We start from the raw sequence: 22,233 nt of genomic DNA on the forward strand, positions 1-22,233 counted from the left end.
TAGTTGTATTATGTGTGTCTATATGCCTATTTTCTGACTAGGTACACTCTGGTGGCTGGAAGGAACTGAGGGATAGAGTCATTGTGTCTTATATACCCTCAAGTCTGAATGTTCAAGTACCATAAGGAAGCATGTGCCCAACCTCAAAGGTCTAAGCTTTCTAGATGGCTCCTGCTAAGATGTGGAGTGAAAAATGTGGAGCTGTGTAGGCAATGCTTGAAGAAAAGACTTGAGTTCACAGGTACTGATATGGTCTCTTGGACCCGCATTCTTAGCTTCAATTGTTTGCTGCACTTCATAGGGTGAAAGAGTCCTTGCAAGAGTGTTAGATACACTTCAAATATTTTGTTTAACATTGGTATTTTTAAGATACTTAACGCCTGGGTATCTAAGCATAATTTGGTGGGGGTTCATGTCTTCTCATGCTGATGTAGTTGAGAAAGGAAGAAAAAAGGGTGATTCCTGACTCCCCAAAGCTATCATCAAGCCAACCAGCAAGGATTCATAAATGTCTGGCTGGAATGGGACTTATTTTCTCAGGGAGAGATACAGACTGTTTTCACACTGATAGGCTTGTAAGGGGTGTCTGTCTCAACCCATACACTAGTGGGTTTTTGAGTGCCCCAATGTGGTATGCCAGGGCAGGACTTTGGGCTTCCTTGTTAATAGCCTATGGAGGGGATTAGAGGCATAACCCAATCCTAAATTTAGTTTAGGAGGACTGCCTGGTCTTGGGCACAACTGATTTTGCCAGTTCCCTGGAAATTGTTCATGTCTTTCTTCTATTACGAACATGCTGATCACCCCTTAATCCATTTTCCACTCACTCTCCTGTTCTTAGTCACTTTAGAGCAAACTTGTACTTCATCAACCCGACACACTAATCTGTATCTTTGTACAAATGAACTTAAGTTTCTTTGATCACTATAAAATCAGATGGTACACATCTCCTCTGCAGTTCACAGCTGTAGCACAGATCCATAGTAGAAATATTTTTAACCTTGTGAAGTCATACTTTCCATTTATTTAACTATTTCCCATCAATAGCTTTTCTTTTTGCCACTCAAAACATTTGGCACTTACAACATCCTTCAGGAGGAAAATGGTAATGTCTTGCTTTGAGACGTGGAACTGACAAAACAGGAAAATGTACCCCTTTGTTAAGATGGACATTTTAAAAATAGTTTTCTCAAGTAATTGTGACGCTCTGTACCTTGAGGGAGCATCCAGCACCCCCATGTTCATCCTTGTAAAATGATTGTGTGGTATCCAATGCAAAGTTTGTCATGTCGGGTGTCTTTGGAAGGCTCATGATGCACTGAGCATTGTTGTTACAGTAAAGTTATAGGTTATAATTTCATGTACGTAGTTATGAGGCTGAAAATGTAGACTCATGGCTTATGGCTTAAAATAAGCCCAGGCACAAACTCTCCAAGAGCTAAAAGGAAGTTCACACCTCATCAGGGCATGTATGGGACAAACCCAGTCTCACAGGAACAAAGGACGCTGGCCTAGGCAGCAACAAAAGAATCTGTTGGACTCTCGAGGGGGTCACGCCCCTTCCTTTGGTCAGTTTGGAACTACAATGAGGTAATCACCAGACTCTGAAAGGGAGGAGGGGCAAAGCCAAGAGGGAAGAAAGAACAAGATAAAAGGGAAAGATATTTGCCATGCTCCCTCTTCCACCTACATCTACGGACACTACACCAAGCAACTGAAGCACTGATCAAAGGGAAGAGCCTGGCTGAAGAGCAACCACCTGGCCTGTGGTGAGAAGCATTTAAGTTTGTAAGGGCACTGACAGTGTTAAGAGCAGCTTAGAATGTGTTTTGCTTTTATTTCATTTAACCGGTTATTTTTTGACTTATCACTTAAAATTGATCTTTGTTGTTAATCTGTTTGTTTATTCTACCTGAAGCAGTGTGTTTGGTTTGAAGCATATCAGAGACTCCCTTTGGGAGAACAAGCCTGGTACATATCAATTTTTGTTGAGTTGATGAACTCATAAGCTTGCAGCATCCAGCAGGAATAACTGGACACTGCAAGAAGGAGGTTCCTAGGGTTGTGTCTGGGACCAGGGGTATTGGCTAGTGTCATTTGGTTGCACAATCCAAGGAGCAGCTTACATGCCAGAGGCTGTGTGTGAACAGCCCAGGAGTGGGGTTTCTCACAGCAGAGCAGGGTAAGGCTGGCTCCCAGAGTCAAGGATTTGAGTGACCTAGCAGATCACTGGTCCAGATAACACCAGAGGGGAAATGTCACAGTAATGCACTATGTTTAAGAGTGAATACTATACACAGTTCAATAACCGGTCAAATTCCAAGTGTGACATAATGTTAGAAGTTTTAAAACATAACAGTTTTCCTATCAGAATATATGCTAATCATAACAGTCTAACTATCTTAGCATTAGTGATATTTATATCAGTTAGCTACCTAAGAGTGCAGTTCCTCAACTAAGACCTAGCATACTACATCTAAAACTCAAAAGTACTTGGCATAGCATCTTCATAAATGGTAACTGCAGTAGATTTTTAGTGTGATACTCAAGTTTATATCAACCTATGTACCACATGTAGTGTCCCTACCACAGTTTGAGAATTGCTTATCTAATACATATATATTCACACTCCAATTTCATTTAAATAAAAATTATTTGAAACTAGAATCATTCTACAGTTATAAATTTTGAACAAACACTAATCAATTTCACATTACCTTGAGGATCCCATGCTAAATTGTAAGTCATAGAACTAAGGAAAAACTGCCCCGATTTAAGCCACTGACACTTCAGTTGCTGTGGTATAAAAACATTAGGAATAAAGGGTTAGTTCTTAACAGCAACAAAGCAATAAAGTAACAGCATTTTTTACTTTCTATATGAAGTTACAAATGTAAATTTCAGATTCGTATTCAATTGAAAATAAATTTAGATTGCTGAATCAAATATTTAATAACTTCAGAGGGGTAGCCATGTTAGTGTATAAGGTGCCACAGGACTCTTTGCCGCTTTTACAGATCCAGACTAACAGACGTATTGGAGCATGAGCTTTCGTGGGTGAATACCCACTTGCATCCGACGAAGTGGGTATTCACCCACGAAAGCTCATGCTCCAATACGTTTGTTAGTCTATAAGGTGCCACAGGACTCTTTGCCGAAGTATTTAATAATTGCATTCAACTGATTTATAATTAAATGCAGCACTAAAATTCTTTTATCAGCAGAAAACTGAACATTCACCATTTTGGTATGACGTTCCAAACAAATACGTACTAGCATTATCCAAAATACTATGGACTCGCTAAATACCATATCCCTGGTTAGGGAAGGAGGAATATAAACAAAAAAATCAGCCATGTTTCACTAAATAAAATACTCCTACAGAATAGGTGAAAACTAAGGAAAATTATATTTTCTAACCTTCATTTTCAAATGAGAGCTTTTTATTTTAAGGAATATTTGCTAGACAGCATTGTTTAGAATAAAATTAATTCTGATTTCTCACTATACAATTTTTTGAACTATATGTGTGTCTAACAAACATATTTCTCAGTTAATCTCCCCTGTTCCATTCTAATGGGGCTTTAACAAGTGGTATGCATATTTTTATCTGCTCCAACAAAACAAGACATAGTTTAATCATGTAATACATACTTACACAGTTTCTTTTGTGAGAATTTATACCAAGAGGTTCAAAAATACAAATAGCATTTCCATATGATGCTGCAATCTGGAACAGATTGAATGAGTAAAATGTTAAACTCAGGAAAACAGCATAATAGAACTCTCTAGAATTCAGATACTCACTGAATTTTCAATAACTTATAAGTGTAGGTGCTAAAGGAAAGCAAAATTCACACAAACATTACTTAGTGGTGTTGTATGTAGAATTGATTGCTTTTAAAAAAACATTGAAAAATACATAATTTGTTTGTTTTGAGTAATCCCATGTTAAAGATCTAAAGTAAACAAGAGACTCCGAGTACAAAAGGACATGTGCTAACTCCTGTTAATCTGCTATTACTTCAGGGTAGCTACTGTTAATGCACAATGGAAAGCTGCTGCCTTTGCTCTTTCTGCTCTTGCTCTACTTCACAGAAAACTAGTAAATTAATAATCAGTGTTTGGGTCCTCGGTGTGATTCCAAGTTCCATTTCCTATCACTAAATATTAAGTACAAGAATACAGGAGCAAATGTTATTCTGTTGCTGCTGGGTTCAGTCAATTTTGAGGAAAAGCCTGGTATATGGAAACGGAATACTGAACATACTATTGGAAACTTATTAGCATACTTCAAGTAGGACTCCCTAGTTTCTCCAATCTATTTCTTTCACAGAAAAACCACATCTGCAAAAGACTTTTTGGTTGGGAATATGTCTGATCATTGTGCTTATCTGCACTTCAAAAATGGCTGGACTGTTTTTTTAAAGTCTAAATTTTACTTAAGAAGATACATTAGGAGTTGTTTAAATACTTCCAATTTAGGACTCTAGTCTCTCCTGCGCAGAAATAATCTGCAAGTTTTAACCCATTTTCCTAAAAACTCCTATCAAACCCCGAAGTTTCATCTCACTTAAACTACAAAATCAGACATAAAAATACAAAAATGTCACAGCACACTATTACTGAAAAATCGCATACTTTCTCATTTTTTCCATACAACTATAAAATAAATCAGTTGGAATATAAATATTGTACTTATATTTCAGTGTATACTACATAGAGCAGTATACACAAGTCTGTCTGTCTGTATGAAATTTTAGTTTGTACTGACTGTTAGTGCTTTTTATGTAGCCTATTGTAAAACTAGGCAAATATCTAGATAAGTTAATATACCCCCTGAAAGATCTGTGTACCCCCAGAGGTACAGGTACCCCAGTTGAGAACCACTGCCTCAAAGCACACAGAAGAAGAGGCAAGGAGTTCAAACCCCATGGACCTAGAATACTGCAGGATCCACATGGATTTCAGGGCCACCAGAAAAACATTCTTAATCTTTCCTTCCCCTGGGTACTGTGGCTCTAGTGGAGCTGCAATGTCAGGGACTCCATAACAGTAACTGTCCTGCAAAACTGCCTAAGGCAGGGGTGGCAACGGCCCGCGGGTCACATCTGACTTGCCAGGCAATTTAATCTGGCCCTCGAGCTTCCGCTGGGGAGCAGGGTCTGGGGCTTGCCCCGCTCCCGTGTTCCATCCAGGAGCTAGGGTCGGGGGCCGCTCTGTGCAGCTCCACGCAGCTGCTACTTCTGAGAGCATGTCCTTCCTCTGGCTCCTACACTAAGGGGCAGCCAGGGGGATCTGCACGCTGCCCGTGCAGCTCCCATTGCCTGGGAACTGAGGCCAATGGGAGCTGCAGGGGCGGCACATGTGGACAGGGCAGCGCCCAGAGCCGCCTGGCCACGCCTCTGCATAGGAGCTGGAGAGGGGACATGCTGCTGCTTCTGGGAACTGCTTGAGGTAAGCACTGCCCAGAGCCTGCACCCGAGCCCCTCCTGTGCCCCAACGACCTGCCCCAGCCTGATCCTCCGAACCCCTTGATCCCAACCCCGGAGCACCCTCCTGCACCCAAACACCTCATCCCCAGCGCCATCCCAGAGCCAGAACCCCCAGCTGGCACCCCCAACTCTCCCATTGCACCCCAACCCCATACCCCATCCCAGAGCCCCCTCCCACAACCTGAACTCCTCATTTCTGGCCCCACCCCAGAGTCCGCACTCCCAGCCAGAGCCCTCACTCCCTCCTGCACCCCAACCCCAATTTTGGGAGCATTCATGGCCCACCATACAATTTCCATATCCAGATGTGGCCCTCGGACCAAAAAGTTTGCCCACCCCTGGCCTAAGGCCTTGTCTGTCTATATTACAACCAAATTTGTAATATGGTCAGTTGTGTCCACATAAAACTTGGTCAATACTCAGTTGTAACTCTGTTGGAAATCACATTGGGTCTGCACATTTATCAGGATTCACTACGCTAGTACACATATTGAGCATTTCTAGGTACTTTTAAAAAACACACACTTGCACCACTTCCCAGAACACTGGCGTAAATGGTTTCATTGTTCCTTGACTAGAAATGTGGCTTTTCTTTTAGCCACTTTAGACAGTACAGGAGGCATGGCCAGTAATAATACACAGTTTATAATCAGTTGTACTACATTTAAACTATGCCATTAAAAGGGAACCTAAGCCATGGTGATTCTTTTAATGTTTCAAAGCATATGCTATTTTAACTGCACACTTCCAAGAGAAGTGCTTCTGATCTCTTGTATTAGATTTCTAAACTTTTACTAGAATGTGCTTTTTTTGGCAGTAGTCTGTCATAAGCAGTGGCTCACATACACATATCTGGTGCACTGCAACCACATTTATTGAAATTATTTATAAAAGTTCTTTTTTTCAGTGTTGTTTGAGAAATGAATGTGATTATATACGCTGAAATAAATGAAACTGTATTCAATGCAAATGAATAGTAATGGAAAAATTACTTGCATACACAGTATTCTACTTTTAATCGTTTTCAATTCCTTGAGCCACATGGTCTCATGATTTGAGCACCAAAAAAATACAGCCACTTTTGACAAAAACTTACATTCAAATTGTGTACACAAGCTAAAACCATCTACTGACATGCCAATTTACAGCATCAAGTTGGTTCTATGGAGAAAATCTGCAAACTCCAAAAAGGGGCATAATCAGAATAATAAAGTGTTGGGAAGGTAGGAGAGGAGGAATACTATATATGTTACCCTGCAAAACAAAGTAGTATAAATTACCACAGAAAACTAGAATCCATTTAATTCTGTTTTAAGTAACATTTAACTTGCTGTTGAAAGAAACACACATTTTGATGCAGCAAAATATAAAGTTTTTAGTTAATGTCTAAAGTATCCAAGAACCATCTGCAAACAAATGAGAGTATGGTCTTCATCCCAGAATATATTATGTTCAGAAAAGTTTGCTATACTTTTTCACATTTTATGAGACCCCTTACAAAATGGGGTCTGAACCTTTTTGCTACAAAGAAAAGCATGTGGCTTTCAGAATTTACTTTCAGAATTAGCTGTTGATGCATCCCTTGCTGATATTCAGACACATACAAATCAAAGTTTTTAAAAGTGGCATAAATTATCTGAACATGAAGAGCTTTTTCTACTTTTAAATAGTGGAAAAAAAATTTAAAAATAAACATTTTCAGGTAGCTGAAAATGGGCCAAATTCAGTTTTATCAAACTTTCAAAAAATGAAACACATTGGGCTAAAACAAGAATCATTACTTTTAACCAAAAAAGAGTTATTTAGAAAGTTGTAAGTATCCAAAAATAGGTCCTTAGCATGAAATTACCATCTCAGCAACAGCATCAACATGTCAAACAGTGTCTGTTTATACATTTCGTTTTTAAAACTTTATTCAGACTCATTAAAGACCTTACCCTGCCTTGTTGCTGGGAGCACTCCACACAGCTGACTTGGATGTTTCCATGCTTAGCACCAGGAATAATCTGCACACATTCAAAGTCGTTTGCCAGAATAACAATATCACAGCCTGAGCCATATGCCTGTAATAGTTTTAAATAAATAAATATATAATCTAATGTTAATCCACAATGGTTACATTTTAGTAAATTAGTTTTAGAATTATTACATTTTTTTCAAAGTGCATTATGATCATGAATACACACTTAAATCTCTACCTCTATTCACACTGGTAAAGTACATTAGCTTAACATACACAGTTTACTCCTGAGAGCATTCTGTGCCAAAAAGTTAAAAAATTCTGCACACAATATTTTAAAATTCTAAAAATTTTATTTGTAAAATAAATGGGGAGGCTCCAGCATGGCATTGGGGAGCACAGGCCACTGGTTGCAGAGAGGTGGGAGATCACTGTGCAGCTCCCCCTGGGACACGGATTCAGCGGTGAGGCTTCACCCAACCCTGACACAGTGCAAGGGCCGGGCCTGCCCCGGAAACACACCAGGGCTCTTCCTCTCTGTGCCAGGTGCAGCATGTGTGGGCAGGCAGGCTCAGCAAGGCAGGATCCAAATGTGGAAGAGAGATCCAGGTGTGGGTTGAGAGAGTTCTATGTAGGGCAATCTTGGTGCGGGAGGCTCAGTGGGGGATCTGGATGCACAGGGGCTTGTTCGAGGGTTCTGGGTGCAACAGTAATGGGACTCTGCAGGGGGGTCCAGGTGAAGGTGGTTGGGACTCAATGGGGGGGGTCGGGGTATGGAGGAATAGAACTTGGCAGGCAGGTCTGGCTGTAGGGGGCTCAGTAGGGTGGGGATCCAGGTGCGGGTGGCTCACTGGGGTGGTCCAGGTGCAGGGAGAGTGGGGCTCATCGGGGGCGGGGGGGTTCTGGGTGCGAGGGGGAGTGATACTCGGCAGGAGGGCATGACAGGGTCTGGATGCATGGGGGTTAGGTAGATGGGGGAGCAGCTCCCTGTACAGGGATCCCTCCCCCTGCAGCTAAGTGATGGGTGCAGTAAGCATGGGAAGGAGGGGGGAGGAAGTTTGCAGAGCTTCCTACAGCTGGGGGAGAAATCTGGGGGTGGGTCTGACATGGCCCTGGATGCTATGCAGTCCTGCCAGTTCCCCAGTCCCACCCCCTGACCCACAGCTATTTACCTCTCTGCCAGCTGCCCTGGCCACCTGAAACATGCTGGTGGGGAGGGTCGCATGACCACTCTCGTGGCTTCCCCTTGCTTCCCCATCAGAAAGTCATTTTTCTGCAGGAAAACAAAAATCTGTGGGGGACATAAATTCTGCACGTGCGCAGTGGTGCGGAATTCGCCCAGGAGTAACAGTTTGCTCCTCACCCCTACTACAGCTGCTTTGTGCTGATCCAGCTGGCTCAACCAGCCCCCTGAATATTCTCTCAGCCAAAGTTGTGTACAGCCACAGTAACTTATTATGCAATCCCTTCACACTGGTGCAGAAATCATGGAAGAGGAAAGGGAGGTGGTTGAGGTATGCCTACACCTCAGTAATCCTCAACTGCAGGAATGTCCAGTAGGTTGTGGGCAAAAAAAGCCAGATGTAAATCAGAGCCATCAGACCTACAATTGAGTACAGCTCAGTAGGATGGGATCATCTGGGATGGCTCAATTAGGCTCCGATTCTGCACCACATAATTCAATGGGAGTTTTGCCACTGACTTCAATGGAAGCAGTATCAAGTCCTGCAGACTTTTAAAACAGTACTTTCTCAGACCCAACCAATGAAGTCACACTATATGATAAAAGTAAATTAAACTAATAGTATACCACATCTTTCTTGCTTTCTTCCTGTTTACTATCTAAACATGCATCTGAATAAAATATTAGAACTGAACATAGTATAGAAACCTCTTAATTCCTTTCTCACTGCAACTATAGTAACAAGCAACAGTAATATATTTTTAGTTTCTAAACAGGGACATACATACACCACTTCCTGTCTGGCAATTATGCCAATGATTTTGCATCTTCTATACTAAAGATGTAAAAAAAAAAAAAAAAAAAAAGTGCAAGAATACTGAACTATAATATCCTGTACCTTGCTACATCATTTCATAACCAATGTTCATTGTTTTATAAACAGATTACATTGTATAAGTAGAACTGGCAAAATAGACAAGTGATTTGCATTCAACAATCTAATATGGTCCCTTTATAGGCTATGCATGATCATAAACAACTAATTGTGAATTATATAATTGCAATTCTATCAAGGGATTTGGTGATGTCAAACGACAAACAGCCACTCAAGTTTTTCTTCTTGTGTGGTCACCAAACTCCTTACGATGAAATTACAAACCGTCCCACATTCTCTCAATTCAAAATGTGTCTTTTATTTTACATCAGTCTTTTACTTCTCCAGCAGGACTAGCTCAGAATGCTTCTTATCAGCAGAATGTGCCTGATATCATGCCTGTGAATTATCAGAATGTGTCAGTAAGAGGAATGGAAGTGCCTTCTCACCTGTGAATTATATAGCTTTGTATTGTATGTGTGAAATACAGATACCTGTGTATAAATTAAGTCTAATATAAAATGGATAAAGTTCATCTTATTAAATGGAGAATTTTCTATTCTGTTTTCAAGGGAAAATAATGATATTCTTCTCCTGCATGATTTTTTAAAAGAAGCTTCCATTAATTGTTTACCATTTCCCTCTAAGACCATATTCAAATATTTGTGCTCTGTTTCTAAAATGGCAATGTGGTCACTGTAGATAGGATTTCCCACAGTTCTTTTTAGAAATGAAAGTAGTGCCTAAAGACAGGCATAAAATGTACCCTTCATTACATAATTCTACTGCTGCTGATTTTTAAACAAAAACAGACAAACAAAAAGTACAGCTGATCTCCATTCTTTTCAGAAAGTTACAGTTATGAGGGGGGGAAAACAGACAAAAGGATAGCTAATTGAAAAGCTGTAAATTTCCTTAGATTAAAAAAAATGGAGTAAAAACAAATACTGCAAAATAATTACCTCAAGAATTAAATTCTGAATTGATTTCTCCCTTTAATTTTTTTTAATGTATAAGGATTCTCAGGCCAACAATTGTTTTTTATTCAGATTTATTTATTATTGAATAGATTATTTTCTTTTACTATTTAAAAAGTGAAGTTTCTATTGATTACATACTCCAAATATCTCACATTTGGGATTTTCTGGGTTCTAATAAGTATACTTTATTAGCAGAGTGTAAAACAACAAACAAAAGCTTACTTCAGGGATCATGTATAATATATTGCATCTTCCACAGTACAAAACGCACATACGATATGGTCTGTCCAAGAAAACGTTATCAGACAATGGCTTGCTTGTCTCTGGTAGGAAATGACTATATTTATGTCTGCCAGCTTTTTACCTGTTATGGTGTTCCGGTGAGCCCTAGTCACTCTGAATGATCTGTTATACTTAACACCATATCGTAGCATCTGTGTCACACAATTTCAGTTCTTCATATCCACTTAAACTAAATAGCTTTTATAAACATGAACTAACCACAAGTTCCATTTTCTGAAAATAAAAAAGTTTGCTATTGACTCCACGACAGTATCCAGCCAATTTGTTTAAAATTAGCAATGCCCTAGCCCTTATCAATTATTTTCTAACCATTTGTCTGTATTTACACATGTATCTTTTGAAGTTGTATCTTTATAAACATAGCTCATTTTACAGCCCAGATTTAAACTGTTTTATCAAGTTAACTTTCCTCTTGTTTCTTTCATATTAGAATTCAACAACTGATGAATTTCAAGTTAGTTCTCACGGTGTACAAAGCAGATTAAATTATGGCCCCACTGCCACCAATGGGACTGCAAAGAATGTGAAGATTCTGGAGTTCATCTCATGTCTGCAGAAACGCAGACAATGGCCATAGATAACTTGACCACCAGTACTTAAGGGGACAATACAGATGTCAAGGCCAGTAACCAGGCTGGAAGAGAGTCTTCAGATGGGGAAATCTGAAACAAAAGACTTGGAAACTGTTAAAAGCACAGTCCCTAATGAACATGAACAGAGGTAATGTCTGCATGGAAGCAGACTCAAACTCTGGCCCCAAGAAGTAAAAGTATTTGGGATGTGTTGGGTCAGCCGAACTTCGAGGTATATGTTAAGGTAAGACATATGCATGAAGGCCTTTTGTTGTTTAACCATCTTCTCTGAAATTATGTTCCCGTTAACTACAATTTACTTTTGTTTTGAAGAAGCTGTAACAAGTCACTACATTTACCTCCTGGTTACAGCACCTGAAAGGAAAATTCTTGAAAAGACGTGAAGATGCCAAACCCAGTTGAACCTGCTGAGTAAAAATAGATGTTAAATAGAGGTACCGTACCCTGGGGATCAGGTCTGCAAGTGGGAGAATTGTGCGCTTCCACCCCAGCGAGGTAAAGGTTTAAGACCTTAGATCTCACCAAAAAGAGACTTAAGAGGGGTCACTGGTGTAGCTAACACTAACCATGAAAGGAAGTTTTGCCACTAACTTCCATGAAGCCAAGATTTGACCCAGTGTCTGTAAAAGACACTCTGCTACCAAAATACAAGGACATATATTCCCCATTGTCTCTATTTCAAACAAACAAAGAATACTCCTGCGTCCCTCCTCCTTTTCCTTCAAGTTGCCAGATAGTGCATCTGCAACTTGTTATATCAATGGATGGCCAATGGCACATTAGATAACCAAGAAAATTACCTAATACATTTGAAGAGCCAGAAATGGTAATGAGTAGGTTTTGCTAGCCTAAATACAAAGCTAGACTCTTAATTAGCTAAGAAATTTGGACCCTTAAAAATTGTATTAATTATTCAAAATGTCATGAGTGAAGCTACAGGAAACTTAGAACCAAGGTCTGCATACATTTTTGTGCATGCAACTTCTCTCCTGCTTTGTAAGTATATCTGTTGCAACTGTGTACACAAACTAGAGATGTGGTTACATACATGGCGCTAAATATCCACTGGTGCACAAAAATGTCCAATTTGCATCCTTTTGCAATAATTAGATATGCAAAGTAGGCATACAATTACATGCACAAAAAGTAGATTTTCAAAACTTTACAAAGTAATTGTTGCACGTAAGCCTGTCTCCTTTAAAGGGAAAGTGGTGCAGCCTGTGACTAATTAGTCACCACCTCATCAGGCCCAATGAGGGATAGCTGGCCTCTCTAAAGGCCAGCAGCAAAGTTCAATAGAGAGGAAACGCTAGTAGTGATCCTGCAAAGACTCTGGCAGGAACCCAGGAAAGGCTAGAGAGAAGAAACCACAGGGAGAGCAAAGGCTCCTGCAGGAGTCCCTGAAAGACAGGATGGAGAAGGAATTGCAGGAGATAGTGAAGACTCCTGCAAGGGTTCCATGGAAGAGAGGTAAGAACAAAGATGAAAGACTGACTGGGGTCCTGAATAACACAGTAGCAAGCCCAAGTGGGCAAAAGGCTGTTTGTTTTGAGAGCATATAAAGCTGTACAAAGCCCAACATGTGGGGAGAATGTTCTGTGTCCCATACCTCTGACTGGAAAAAATAAAAGGCCAAGTTGGGAAGATTTGGAGTTAGACCATACCTTGGTTGGGAAAGAACAGACCAGTGGCCAGAGAAGCTGCTTGGGAGGTGGTGACCCCATGACAACAACCTTCCAAATAAAAGGAGTACTTGTGGCACCTTAGAGACTAACCAATTTATTTGAGCATAAGCTTTCGTGAGGTACAGCTCACTTCATCGGATGCATACTGTGGAAAATACAGAAAATGTTTTTATACACATAAACCATGAAAAAAAAAAATGGGTGTTTATCACTACAAAAGGTTTTCTCTCCCCCCACCCCACTCTCCTGCTGGTAATAGCTTATCTAAAGTGATCACTCGCCTTACAGTGTGTATGATAATCAAGGTGGGCCATTTCCAGCACATTTCCAGCATTTCCCCCCCACTCTCCTGGAAGTGTGCTGGAAATGGCCCACCTTGATTATCATACACACTGTAAGGCGAGTGATCACTTTAGATAAGCTATTACCAGCAGGAGAGTGGGGTAGGGGGAGAGAGAACCTTTTGTAGTGATAAACACCCATTTTTTTTTTCATGGTTTATGTGTATAAAAACATTTTCTGTATTTTCCACAGTATGCATCCGATGAAGTGAGCTGTACTCACAAAAGCTTATGCTCAAATAAATTGGTTAGTCTCTAAGGTGCCAAAAGTACTCCTTTTCTTTTTGCGAATACAGACTAACACGGCTGTTACTCTGAAACCTTCCAAATGTAAACTTATAGTGTTGTGTTCCTGAGTCAATAGCGCACAACTCGTGTGCGTCTACTGCAGTTCTACCAAAGCTATAAGGAGCAGAAAGTAGTGACACTGGAGCTATTTATTGAGAGGATATCACAAAAAGAGGCTGGACAGGGCTAGATGGTAAGACATACCCTTACCCAAAACAGCAGTAAGAAGGATGGAGAAAAAACAGAGTAGAACATTTCCTGTTAGGAGGCTTATGTGTAGGAAGAATAAAAGAAGCACCACCTCTTCTAGTGCTTTTTCCAATACAGTTTTGATCTTTTCAAGTAAGTGGTAGAAGCCTCATTGCTTGGAAGTGCTGGTACATTACTAGACAACAAAAATATTGAGAGAGGCTTGTCCATGCTCAGTTAGAATTCATTCCAGTGGTCAACCTTTAAATTATGTCTTCAGGGAATTTGTCTTAAACTGCTGTTTGAGTCTGTAAAATTGGCATTGAAGAGTTCCCAGGCAGTACTCCCAATGCCCTTCATCTCAAATCTGCCATTTACATGTACAAGGATGTTTGTTTTTTCTAACTGCCAGCCCTGCTAATTTAACCTGGGATCTGAAAGTCAAGCTGTGTTCTGATGTATCACTAACAGCAACCCTAACCAAGTGAAGAGTATTATACAAACCATGTTCCTGTGCATCTTTAGGTAAAGATTTCTCAATTTTAACTTAACTATGCTTATTGTTGCTCTAACAGCATTTATACACTTTAAGATTTTCTGGCTCTTGTATTATCTCGCACTCCCATCATGCTACTGGCTCTGTAATTCTAACCAAAGTAAATACCTCCTTTTTTTAAATGCCTTCCTCTCTCACTATTTCCTGTGCCAACAAGCTATACTTTTGGGCTAGATGTATTGTATTTCATCATGCTTTGACAAAGTAGGGAGAAAGGGGAAGATAAGCAAAAACAGTTTTTGAACAGAACTGTCAAGTTGAAGACCTCTTACTGAGATGTGTGCACATTTTACTAAGTTACTTATCTTCTCACCCCTTTTCTCTCCTTCCCTTCTTCGGCAACAGTACTACAAATGACTGTATGGATGGACACCTGCATCTGCAGAGGGCCCTTGGTTTTAAAATGACCCTGTTGAACTTGGGCTTTAAACTGCAGGATCAGGGCCTTATACTGTAAACTCTTTAGGGGCCAGTACTTTGTTTTTCTTGGTTTTGATGAGGTGCATTTTTACTTGATTTGCGGCAATTTTTGGCTTTTGAAAAACACTTTTTCTTAAAGCACATGTAAACTTAACACCAATTGTTATTAAAATCCCAGCATCAAGCAAATCTGCCTTTGCTTTTAAAGCAATCTTCCCTTCTTAGCAGGTGTACCTGCAAAATTAAAAAGCTTTCACTCAAATAAGCGTTACATACTTTTCTGGACTGCAAGACACATTCCATATACCTGAGCACAAGTATATCTGAATTTTGTGCTACATTCAATACATTGACTGTTAGAAATTCCTAAAATATAGTCTAGTTATACTTAATACAACCCCCCAAAAAATCCATCAATCAACTGAGATTTTAACTAATTCTGGCCTTTTGCTCCTTGAGTTGGATTACTCAGAAGCAGCTCACTCTGCAGAAGAGGAAGCGTCCTGTAATATTTAATAGTACCCTCTCCCTCTTATTTAGGAGCACAGTTGACTGTCTCTCCTTTGAGTCAGTCATGTTCAAGCCTCCTTGGCTCAGAGTGGTGGCAACAACACAGGAGCTCGAATACAGTAGTATATTGCTATTGGGAACAGGATAAAAATACACTAGGGTGGCATCAAGGACAGAGGAGAAATCTATAAAGGATACAAAAATGAAAAACAAACACTGGGGAAAACAAGGTGCTCGGATCCACAATGATGAGAGCAGTAAAGAAACCTCAAACAGTGTCAGAAGACACAAAAGGAAACTAACATCAGTTTTATTTCTAGTCTCACTGATATCTTCCAAAGAAAACTCTGGCAGTTGCTACTCCATTTAGAAGCAAGGATGACTTTCAAGATCCACAAGCCACTAACAAGCTGCAGTTTGCCAATGTTCTTGCTAAAGGCCAAGACCTGAATCTACGGAAGTGAATGATGACAGAGATGTAATTGAGTTCAATGGCGGCAAACTTGACCCTGGCAGAGCAGGATTTCTGATCCAAATTAAGAGTTAATTACTTAAAAACAGTTAATCCATTACCTCCATCCTTAGATATTAGGAAGGGAATAGGGTATGTGTGTTCATTCATAAACAGCTTCCTCTCAGCTGCCTTACTGCTAGATTCTGCAATTTAAATATCCAGAGTTGATAAACTATTATTTTTTTCAGAAGTGTCCTCATCTCATTGTTTCTTTTATTATGAAAGATTATCCTCTCGACAATATAGCTAGCCAGAAAACAAATTCTGTTTTACAAATATTTTCTAGGTTTTGAAATCTGTTTTTCATTCTGAGGAATGAAAATTAGACCTTTTAAAATTTCTTGTGAAGAAATATGAGCTAGAGAGACACCTACCCCAGAAAAGCCAGCAGCCCATTGGTGAGGGTACTCACCTGAGCTGTGAAATACCCAAGTTCAAGTAACTGCTCCAAATAAGGTCCAGCAGGGACTTGAACCTGAATTTTTCACATCTCAGGAGTGTTTCCTAACTACCTTCCTATAGTGTCAGAGTCTTGTTTGCTCTGACCCAATGAATATTTATCTATACAGAGTGAAACAGCGTCAACAGGAGAGTGACTATAGTCTGAATCAGACAGAGTGCCCATGATATATATCTCTCTCATTTTTTATCAAATTCCAATCTGAACTTGACAAAAGTTGTATTAAAACGTACGTTTCTGAAAAATTTAAATTTCAGTGAATTGTTTTTGACATGATGTTTGGGCTCATATCTTGGTCTAGAAGTGACGGTTTCTGGAAAGTTAAAATAAGTCACCATGGCCTGATGAAATACATCCTAGAATACTTAAGGAGCTGACTGAGGAGACATCTGAGCCATTAGCGATTATCTTTGAAAACTCATGGAAGACAAGAGATTCCAGAGGAATGGGAAAGAGCAAATATAGTGCCATTTTATAAAAGGGAAACAAGGATAACCCGGGGAATTATAGACCAGTTAGACAGCAGCCAGAAGATTTAATCTACTTGCCAACAGTGCCTGAAGCTTGTGCAAAATTGAGGGTGCAAATTAATGGGACACTTTCCCAGTATTTTGAAGCCTGGTTTACACTTAAAAGCTTTGCTGGCATAGCTATGTTGGATTAGAGTCATGTTTTTCCCCCCCACATTCCTAATTGACAACCTATGCCAGTAAAAGCCCTGGTGAAGATACAGTTATACTGGAAAAAGTCCATGTTTGGGAAATTGATACAAGCTATACAAGTAAAAGGACTCTTGGTACAAGCTGCATCTCCACTTGGAGGGTTTGCTGGTATAGCTATACACTACAAAGGATTAGCGGGTAAACAGGCCTCATACATATAGAAGTTTGAGGAGTAAGAGACAGACTTCAGAATTCACAACCCAGTGAGATGAATAGAAGAGTTCACACAAATATGAGAGCCCCTTTTTTCATGGGAAGTGTGGATGGGGGAAGCCTCTTGTAGCAGGACCACCGCAGTTGTACTGTGCATGGTGTGAAGCAGGATTTCAGCAGGCTATGCAAGGAAGCCACTACCCCAGCACCTGTTGAGCTCAGCTGCACTGGGACTCTCTGAATACCACTATACAACAGGTATTTGGGGACAAGGGTTCCACTAGCCAACTCCCCTCCTAATTGGACTGATCACAAGCAGAGTAAAGGCTACTCTTATCTCCACGAGTGGAGTAGGAGTACCAAGCATGTTGGGGTTGGTCAAGGGACAGGAGGGGAGACATTCTTTCCCGTAACCCAGGACTAATTTTCAGTGCACTGCTTGATCTGTATGCTCTGGTGGGGGGACAAGTTGTGGGCCAGCAGGCTGTTCCCACCTCTCCTCTGTTTCAGACTGTCTGCAGAAATCTTTAAATGAAAACATTTCATTTAAACAAAGTCATTACACAAAAGTATTGTAATGACTTGGCTTAAGAGGGCACTAGTGTCCTTAAGGACTGTTTTTGTGTCTGTCTGCCATGTCTTATCCAAGTTCAATCTTCTGTGTGTATTGTAAGATTTTTGGGTCACGCCACTGTAGCAGAAGGGGAGTTGGTGAGTTAGCGGTAGTTTAGCTGTAGGGTAGAGGGTGGTTAGCATGGGGAAGGGAAACCCAGGGTACAGTGTAGTATGGGTTTGTGTGGGTTGGGTTGTGTACATGGTTCACCAGCCAACACTCCTTCTCTGGAAGTCATATGCACGCACCCATGCAAGGGGCGGGTGAGAGTGCTGGGAAAGGGCTGCAGCAATAGATGAAAGTGGAGAGGGTTGGTTTCAGGCTGGCAGGAAATATAAGAGAGGGCAGTGCCACTAGGGTCAGACACTCACAGAGTGGAATTCAGGGTGAAGAGTACTCGTGTGTGCGCAAAGACATTACATGTATACCTAACTAATACATTTGAAACACAGAAAACCAGAAAAGAAGCATTTTGGTGGAAATCACAAATTGTGTACGGAAAAATAAAATTCTGTGGAACATGAATTCTGAACAAATTCTGCATTGCACAGTGGCACAGAATTCCAGCAGGAGTAACTGTCCAACCTCTCCTGTTACCTCATCTGTTACTAGCTCCTGATGAAGGAGCTGTGAGGTACATAGAATTATTAGAACCAGCCAGCAGAGGAGCTAAAATGGGAACTTATGGGTCATGTCTATGCTACAAAATTATGTCGACCTAATTTACGGGAATAGCAGCTGGAGCCCTGTACAGGGTAGGAGCCCATGACTGCATGCCAGATTTCATGGGGGAGATCAGATTTCATGGTCCGTGATGCATTTTTCACAGCTGTGAATTTGGTAAGGCCCTACCTATAATAATACAGCACTATAGGTGTGTATGGTGCTTAACAAAAGAAATCAACATTAACAGGTCTGCCATAGGCCCTGAGCCTGGAATGAGTTCTGCACAGGAAGACCTTTACGCTTGCACAAAGCTTATTGCAGGCTCGGGGCTTAAAACAACAAGAAATAATACGCCAAGAGTGAAATAAGACAGAATGGGAAGCAGAGAGTTACAACAGAGCAAGATCATGAGATATGTTTTCTCTTACATATCACTTGCTAGTTCCTTTTTATTTTAATTTAACATAATAAAGTTGCAGACAATAGCCAGAGGAGAGGCTCAGGTTCTTTACATGTAATTCTACAATTAAAGTGAACCATATAATTTTGCATTTGTCTAAAACATGACTTTGGTATTCTTGGAAAATTGACATAACCTAATACTGTATTGCTTAATCTGCAAAAGGATATAATTCGTTGTGAGTGTTGTAAAACTAACAAGTATTACCAAAAATAAATTTTAGTATCACGACAGCATATTATAAACTGACTCTCCAGGACATTATAATAGAAAGAACACTACAATATGATTTTATGACTATCAAAAGTAACAGCAGCCATACAGTGCCCTTAGATGTCAGTAGCCCTGCATAGCAGCACAAGAGGGAAAATGTTCAGTCTTAGTTCCCTTTGTATCTTGTAGCTTTTTAACCATCTGTTATAACTGTTTTTAACAAGACCAAGCAGGGTTTAAAATGTCCTATTAGTCTGCCCACAGTTATTTTAGAATAAAAATGCTTTATATCACTTAGCTAAGAACTAGTTCAGGCCTGGAATGATGGCTGGTAAAGGTTATCATAAAACCTAGTAAGACAATTCCTCCTCAAATAGTAAAACACTGATTTAAATTATATTGTGCTAAACACTGCAGAAGCTGATCGCTCATTGAAATCAGATAGAGTCACATCATAACCCAAATCAGTGACAATTATGTTTACATTAAAATGGGGGAAAGAGAGGCCCATGGATGGTAAATAAATCAACTCAAAATATAAATTACTAGGCTCTAACAAACTGTTTCAAATGTGTCTTATCTGTTTTCACTTATATTAAGGGAAGCTTTTGGTAAAGGAATAAATATTTAAATTTTCAACTCCTCATTGTAACAGAAGACCAATTGCTCTCCAACAACAGATTGGGTATTTAAGAAGATTGTTCCAACTGAATCTTTCATCGCAAATAGCCATACTATTAGCTATTTTATTCCTTGAACACAAAAAAAATCAGGGACATGTAGTTGATTGGTCTCCCTCCCTCTTTCATCTTCACAATGTCAGGTGGGCCCTCAACACTAGCTAGAGGTGACAAGTGCATCCTTGAATCCCAGCCCCACTCTGCTGCTGTGTTCTGGGAGCGTAAAACAGCAGATCCCTCCCTCCCTCGCTTCCCCAAGTGGGCGCTAGGGGATTGTTGCACGGGAAACAGACACCAAAGGACTGAATGGATGGGTTATTTCCCCTCTCTCCCCACTCAATTTCTGTACTGGAGCATCTCAATATGAATTTCCCAGCCTACCATGAGAGCATAACTACCCACTACCATGCACCTAGTCAGCACCACTGCCCCCGCTATAATTACCCGCCCACTTCATTACCCCCAGCTAATTACCTCACCCTTCATTATCCCATCCCACTGCCCCAGCTATAATTACCCGCACCCTTCATTACCCCCAGCTAATTACCTCACCCTTCATTATCCCATCCCACTGCCCCACCCTTCATTACCCCCACCCACTATCCCCGCGCCGCCCTCACCGTGAAGGGGGTGTCCCCGACGCTGCCCACCGAGTAGCAGTTGTCCCCGGGGTTGACGGCCCCGGTGAGCACCTGGTGCAGATGCATGGCGGCCCCGCAGACCTACAGGCTGCGGCGGGGCCGGCCGGCCAAGCTCCCCGGGGCCGGCAGTGCGGCGCGGCGCAGCGGCTGCCACCACCGAGCAGGACCCGGATGGCTCCGTGTTCCCTCCCTCCCGCCGCACCGAACGGGAAGACACCGGCTCGCGCGAGCGCAGCCAATGGTGATCGGTGGGGCGCGCGAACCAGGTGAGCTGGCGCGCGCGCGGTGCACTCGCCGGTGGGCGTGGGCATACAGGGCCGCGGCGCGCGTGCGCGTGCGCGTGCGCGCTGGGGGGGGGGGAGCGGCAGAGTGCGTGGGACCGCACCCCAGGTGTGTGCGTGGCACTGCGCGCGGCGTGTGCACCGGGCCCTCTGCTGGCCGTGTGCCGGGGATCTCCCCTCTTCAGCGTGGCGCGGCCTGGGATCCCGAGCGAGTTCCGCAGGGTGTCGGAGCGCGTGCGCGCGCGCACACTCGCACGCACGCACCAGCCCCCAGGGCTTGGAGTGGAGGCTCTGCTGGCTCCCAGGGCAGATGGAGCGGCTCTCGCCAGGGACCCTAAAGTAGGGCTGCAAAGCGCAGTGGCAGAGTTAGGGAGCAACATCTGTGCAACCATGGGCTGAGAGGAGATATTTAATGAGATACAGCCTGAGCTCCCCGCCCCCACCCCAGTGTTCAAAATAGTAGGAAGTAGTGGTAGAAAAATATTTTTGCAAATTATCAGAAGTGCTGAGACTCCATTAAAAGGAAAAACTGCATGAGCCTAGAAGAAAAGTGAGACAATCTGCTGCTGAATTAGTAAAGGGGGTTTTAACAAAGGGGCATGAGCTAAAACCTCAAACGCACTGTGATGCCCTGTCCTGGGCAGAGCTTTGATTTTAAGGTGCTTGTGGTCTCTTGTTTATTTGCACTACTGTAAGTCTTATATAGCTTTTGATGCCCCCAAAATATATTGTGCATAGTGCCTTGGGGAATTTGCTTCCACCAAGCACCACCCCATCCTTCTCAGCTTCCCCCACAGGTGTATGCAGTCCTCTGGAAACTGAGCGCATGGGACGTGAGTGCCTGCACTGTCCCTTGGAATCTATGCATTGGCACTCGTTTGTGCTCAACCCCTGGGGTGGGAATACCTACACAGAGTGTGTGGAAAAACTGAGCAGCAGTTTCAGATTTCCAATACTTATGTGCAGCATGCATTTAATCCTTCAGTGGTTTAATTGTAACTAGCTATTATTGACCTCAAGAATGGGGCCCGTGGTAGTAGGAAAGATTATCATTGCTTTCTGTGTCAGTGAGAAACATGTAAAATGGTGTAGCTATAGCGGGGGATAGAGGGTTCCATGATTCACTTTTAAGTGTTCAAATTGTATAGTTCTATTAACTGGAACTAGGGAGGAAAATGTTTTGGGGAGGCATTTTTTTGAGTATCAGAGGGGAATCAATTTGTATTAAACAAGAAAGAATAGTTTTGCGTTAATTTCAGCGAGATATCGGAGACAAGAATTCCACTGGTATCTTAGGCTCTTGTAGGTATGTTTCTATTCAGTGTATTTGTAATGACTGAGAGGATGGTCTTTTTTACAAAAGACTTTGCAGAGTAGTCAATGTTGAAACCACTGTAAGAATGTCAAGAATGCTGTATCTTTGAAGAAGAAAAATAACCACCGAAGATCTATA

At 41.5% G+C, this 22,233-nt stretch overlaps 1 protein-coding gene across 4 annotated transcripts in view; it reads right to left on the reverse strand.

The window, feature by feature from the left end:
* The window catches only part of DMXL2 (Dmx like 2), a 104,629-nt gene extending 84,016 nt beyond the window's left edge, over nucleotides 1–20,613 (reverse strand). For all 4 annotated transcript variants that reach the window (XM_037911707.2, XM_037911708.2, XM_037911706.2 and 1 more), the window contains exons 1-4: nucleotides 20,479–20,613; nucleotides 7,433–7,558; nucleotides 3,659–3,730; nucleotides 2,718–2,796 (exon numbers count right to left, since the gene is read on the reverse strand). In XM_037911707.2, coding sequence (XP_037767635.1) covers nucleotides 2,718–2,796; nucleotides 3,659–3,730; nucleotides 7,433–7,558; nucleotides 20,479–20,565 — 364 coding nt within the window. In that variant the 5' untranslated portion in view covers nucleotides 20,566–20,613. The remainder of the gene's footprint in view (nucleotides 1–2,717; nucleotides 2,797–3,658; nucleotides 3,731–7,432; nucleotides 7,559–20,478) is intronic.
* Nucleotides 20,614–22,233: the final 1,620 nt, after the last annotated feature.

This window comes from Chelonia mydas, chromosome 10 (genome assembly GCF_015237465.2).
Source record: "Chelonia mydas isolate rCheMyd1 chromosome 10, rCheMyd1.pri.v2, whole genome shotgun sequence".
NCBI classification, from domain to species: Eukaryota; Metazoa; Chordata; order Testudines; family Cheloniidae; genus Chelonia; species Chelonia mydas.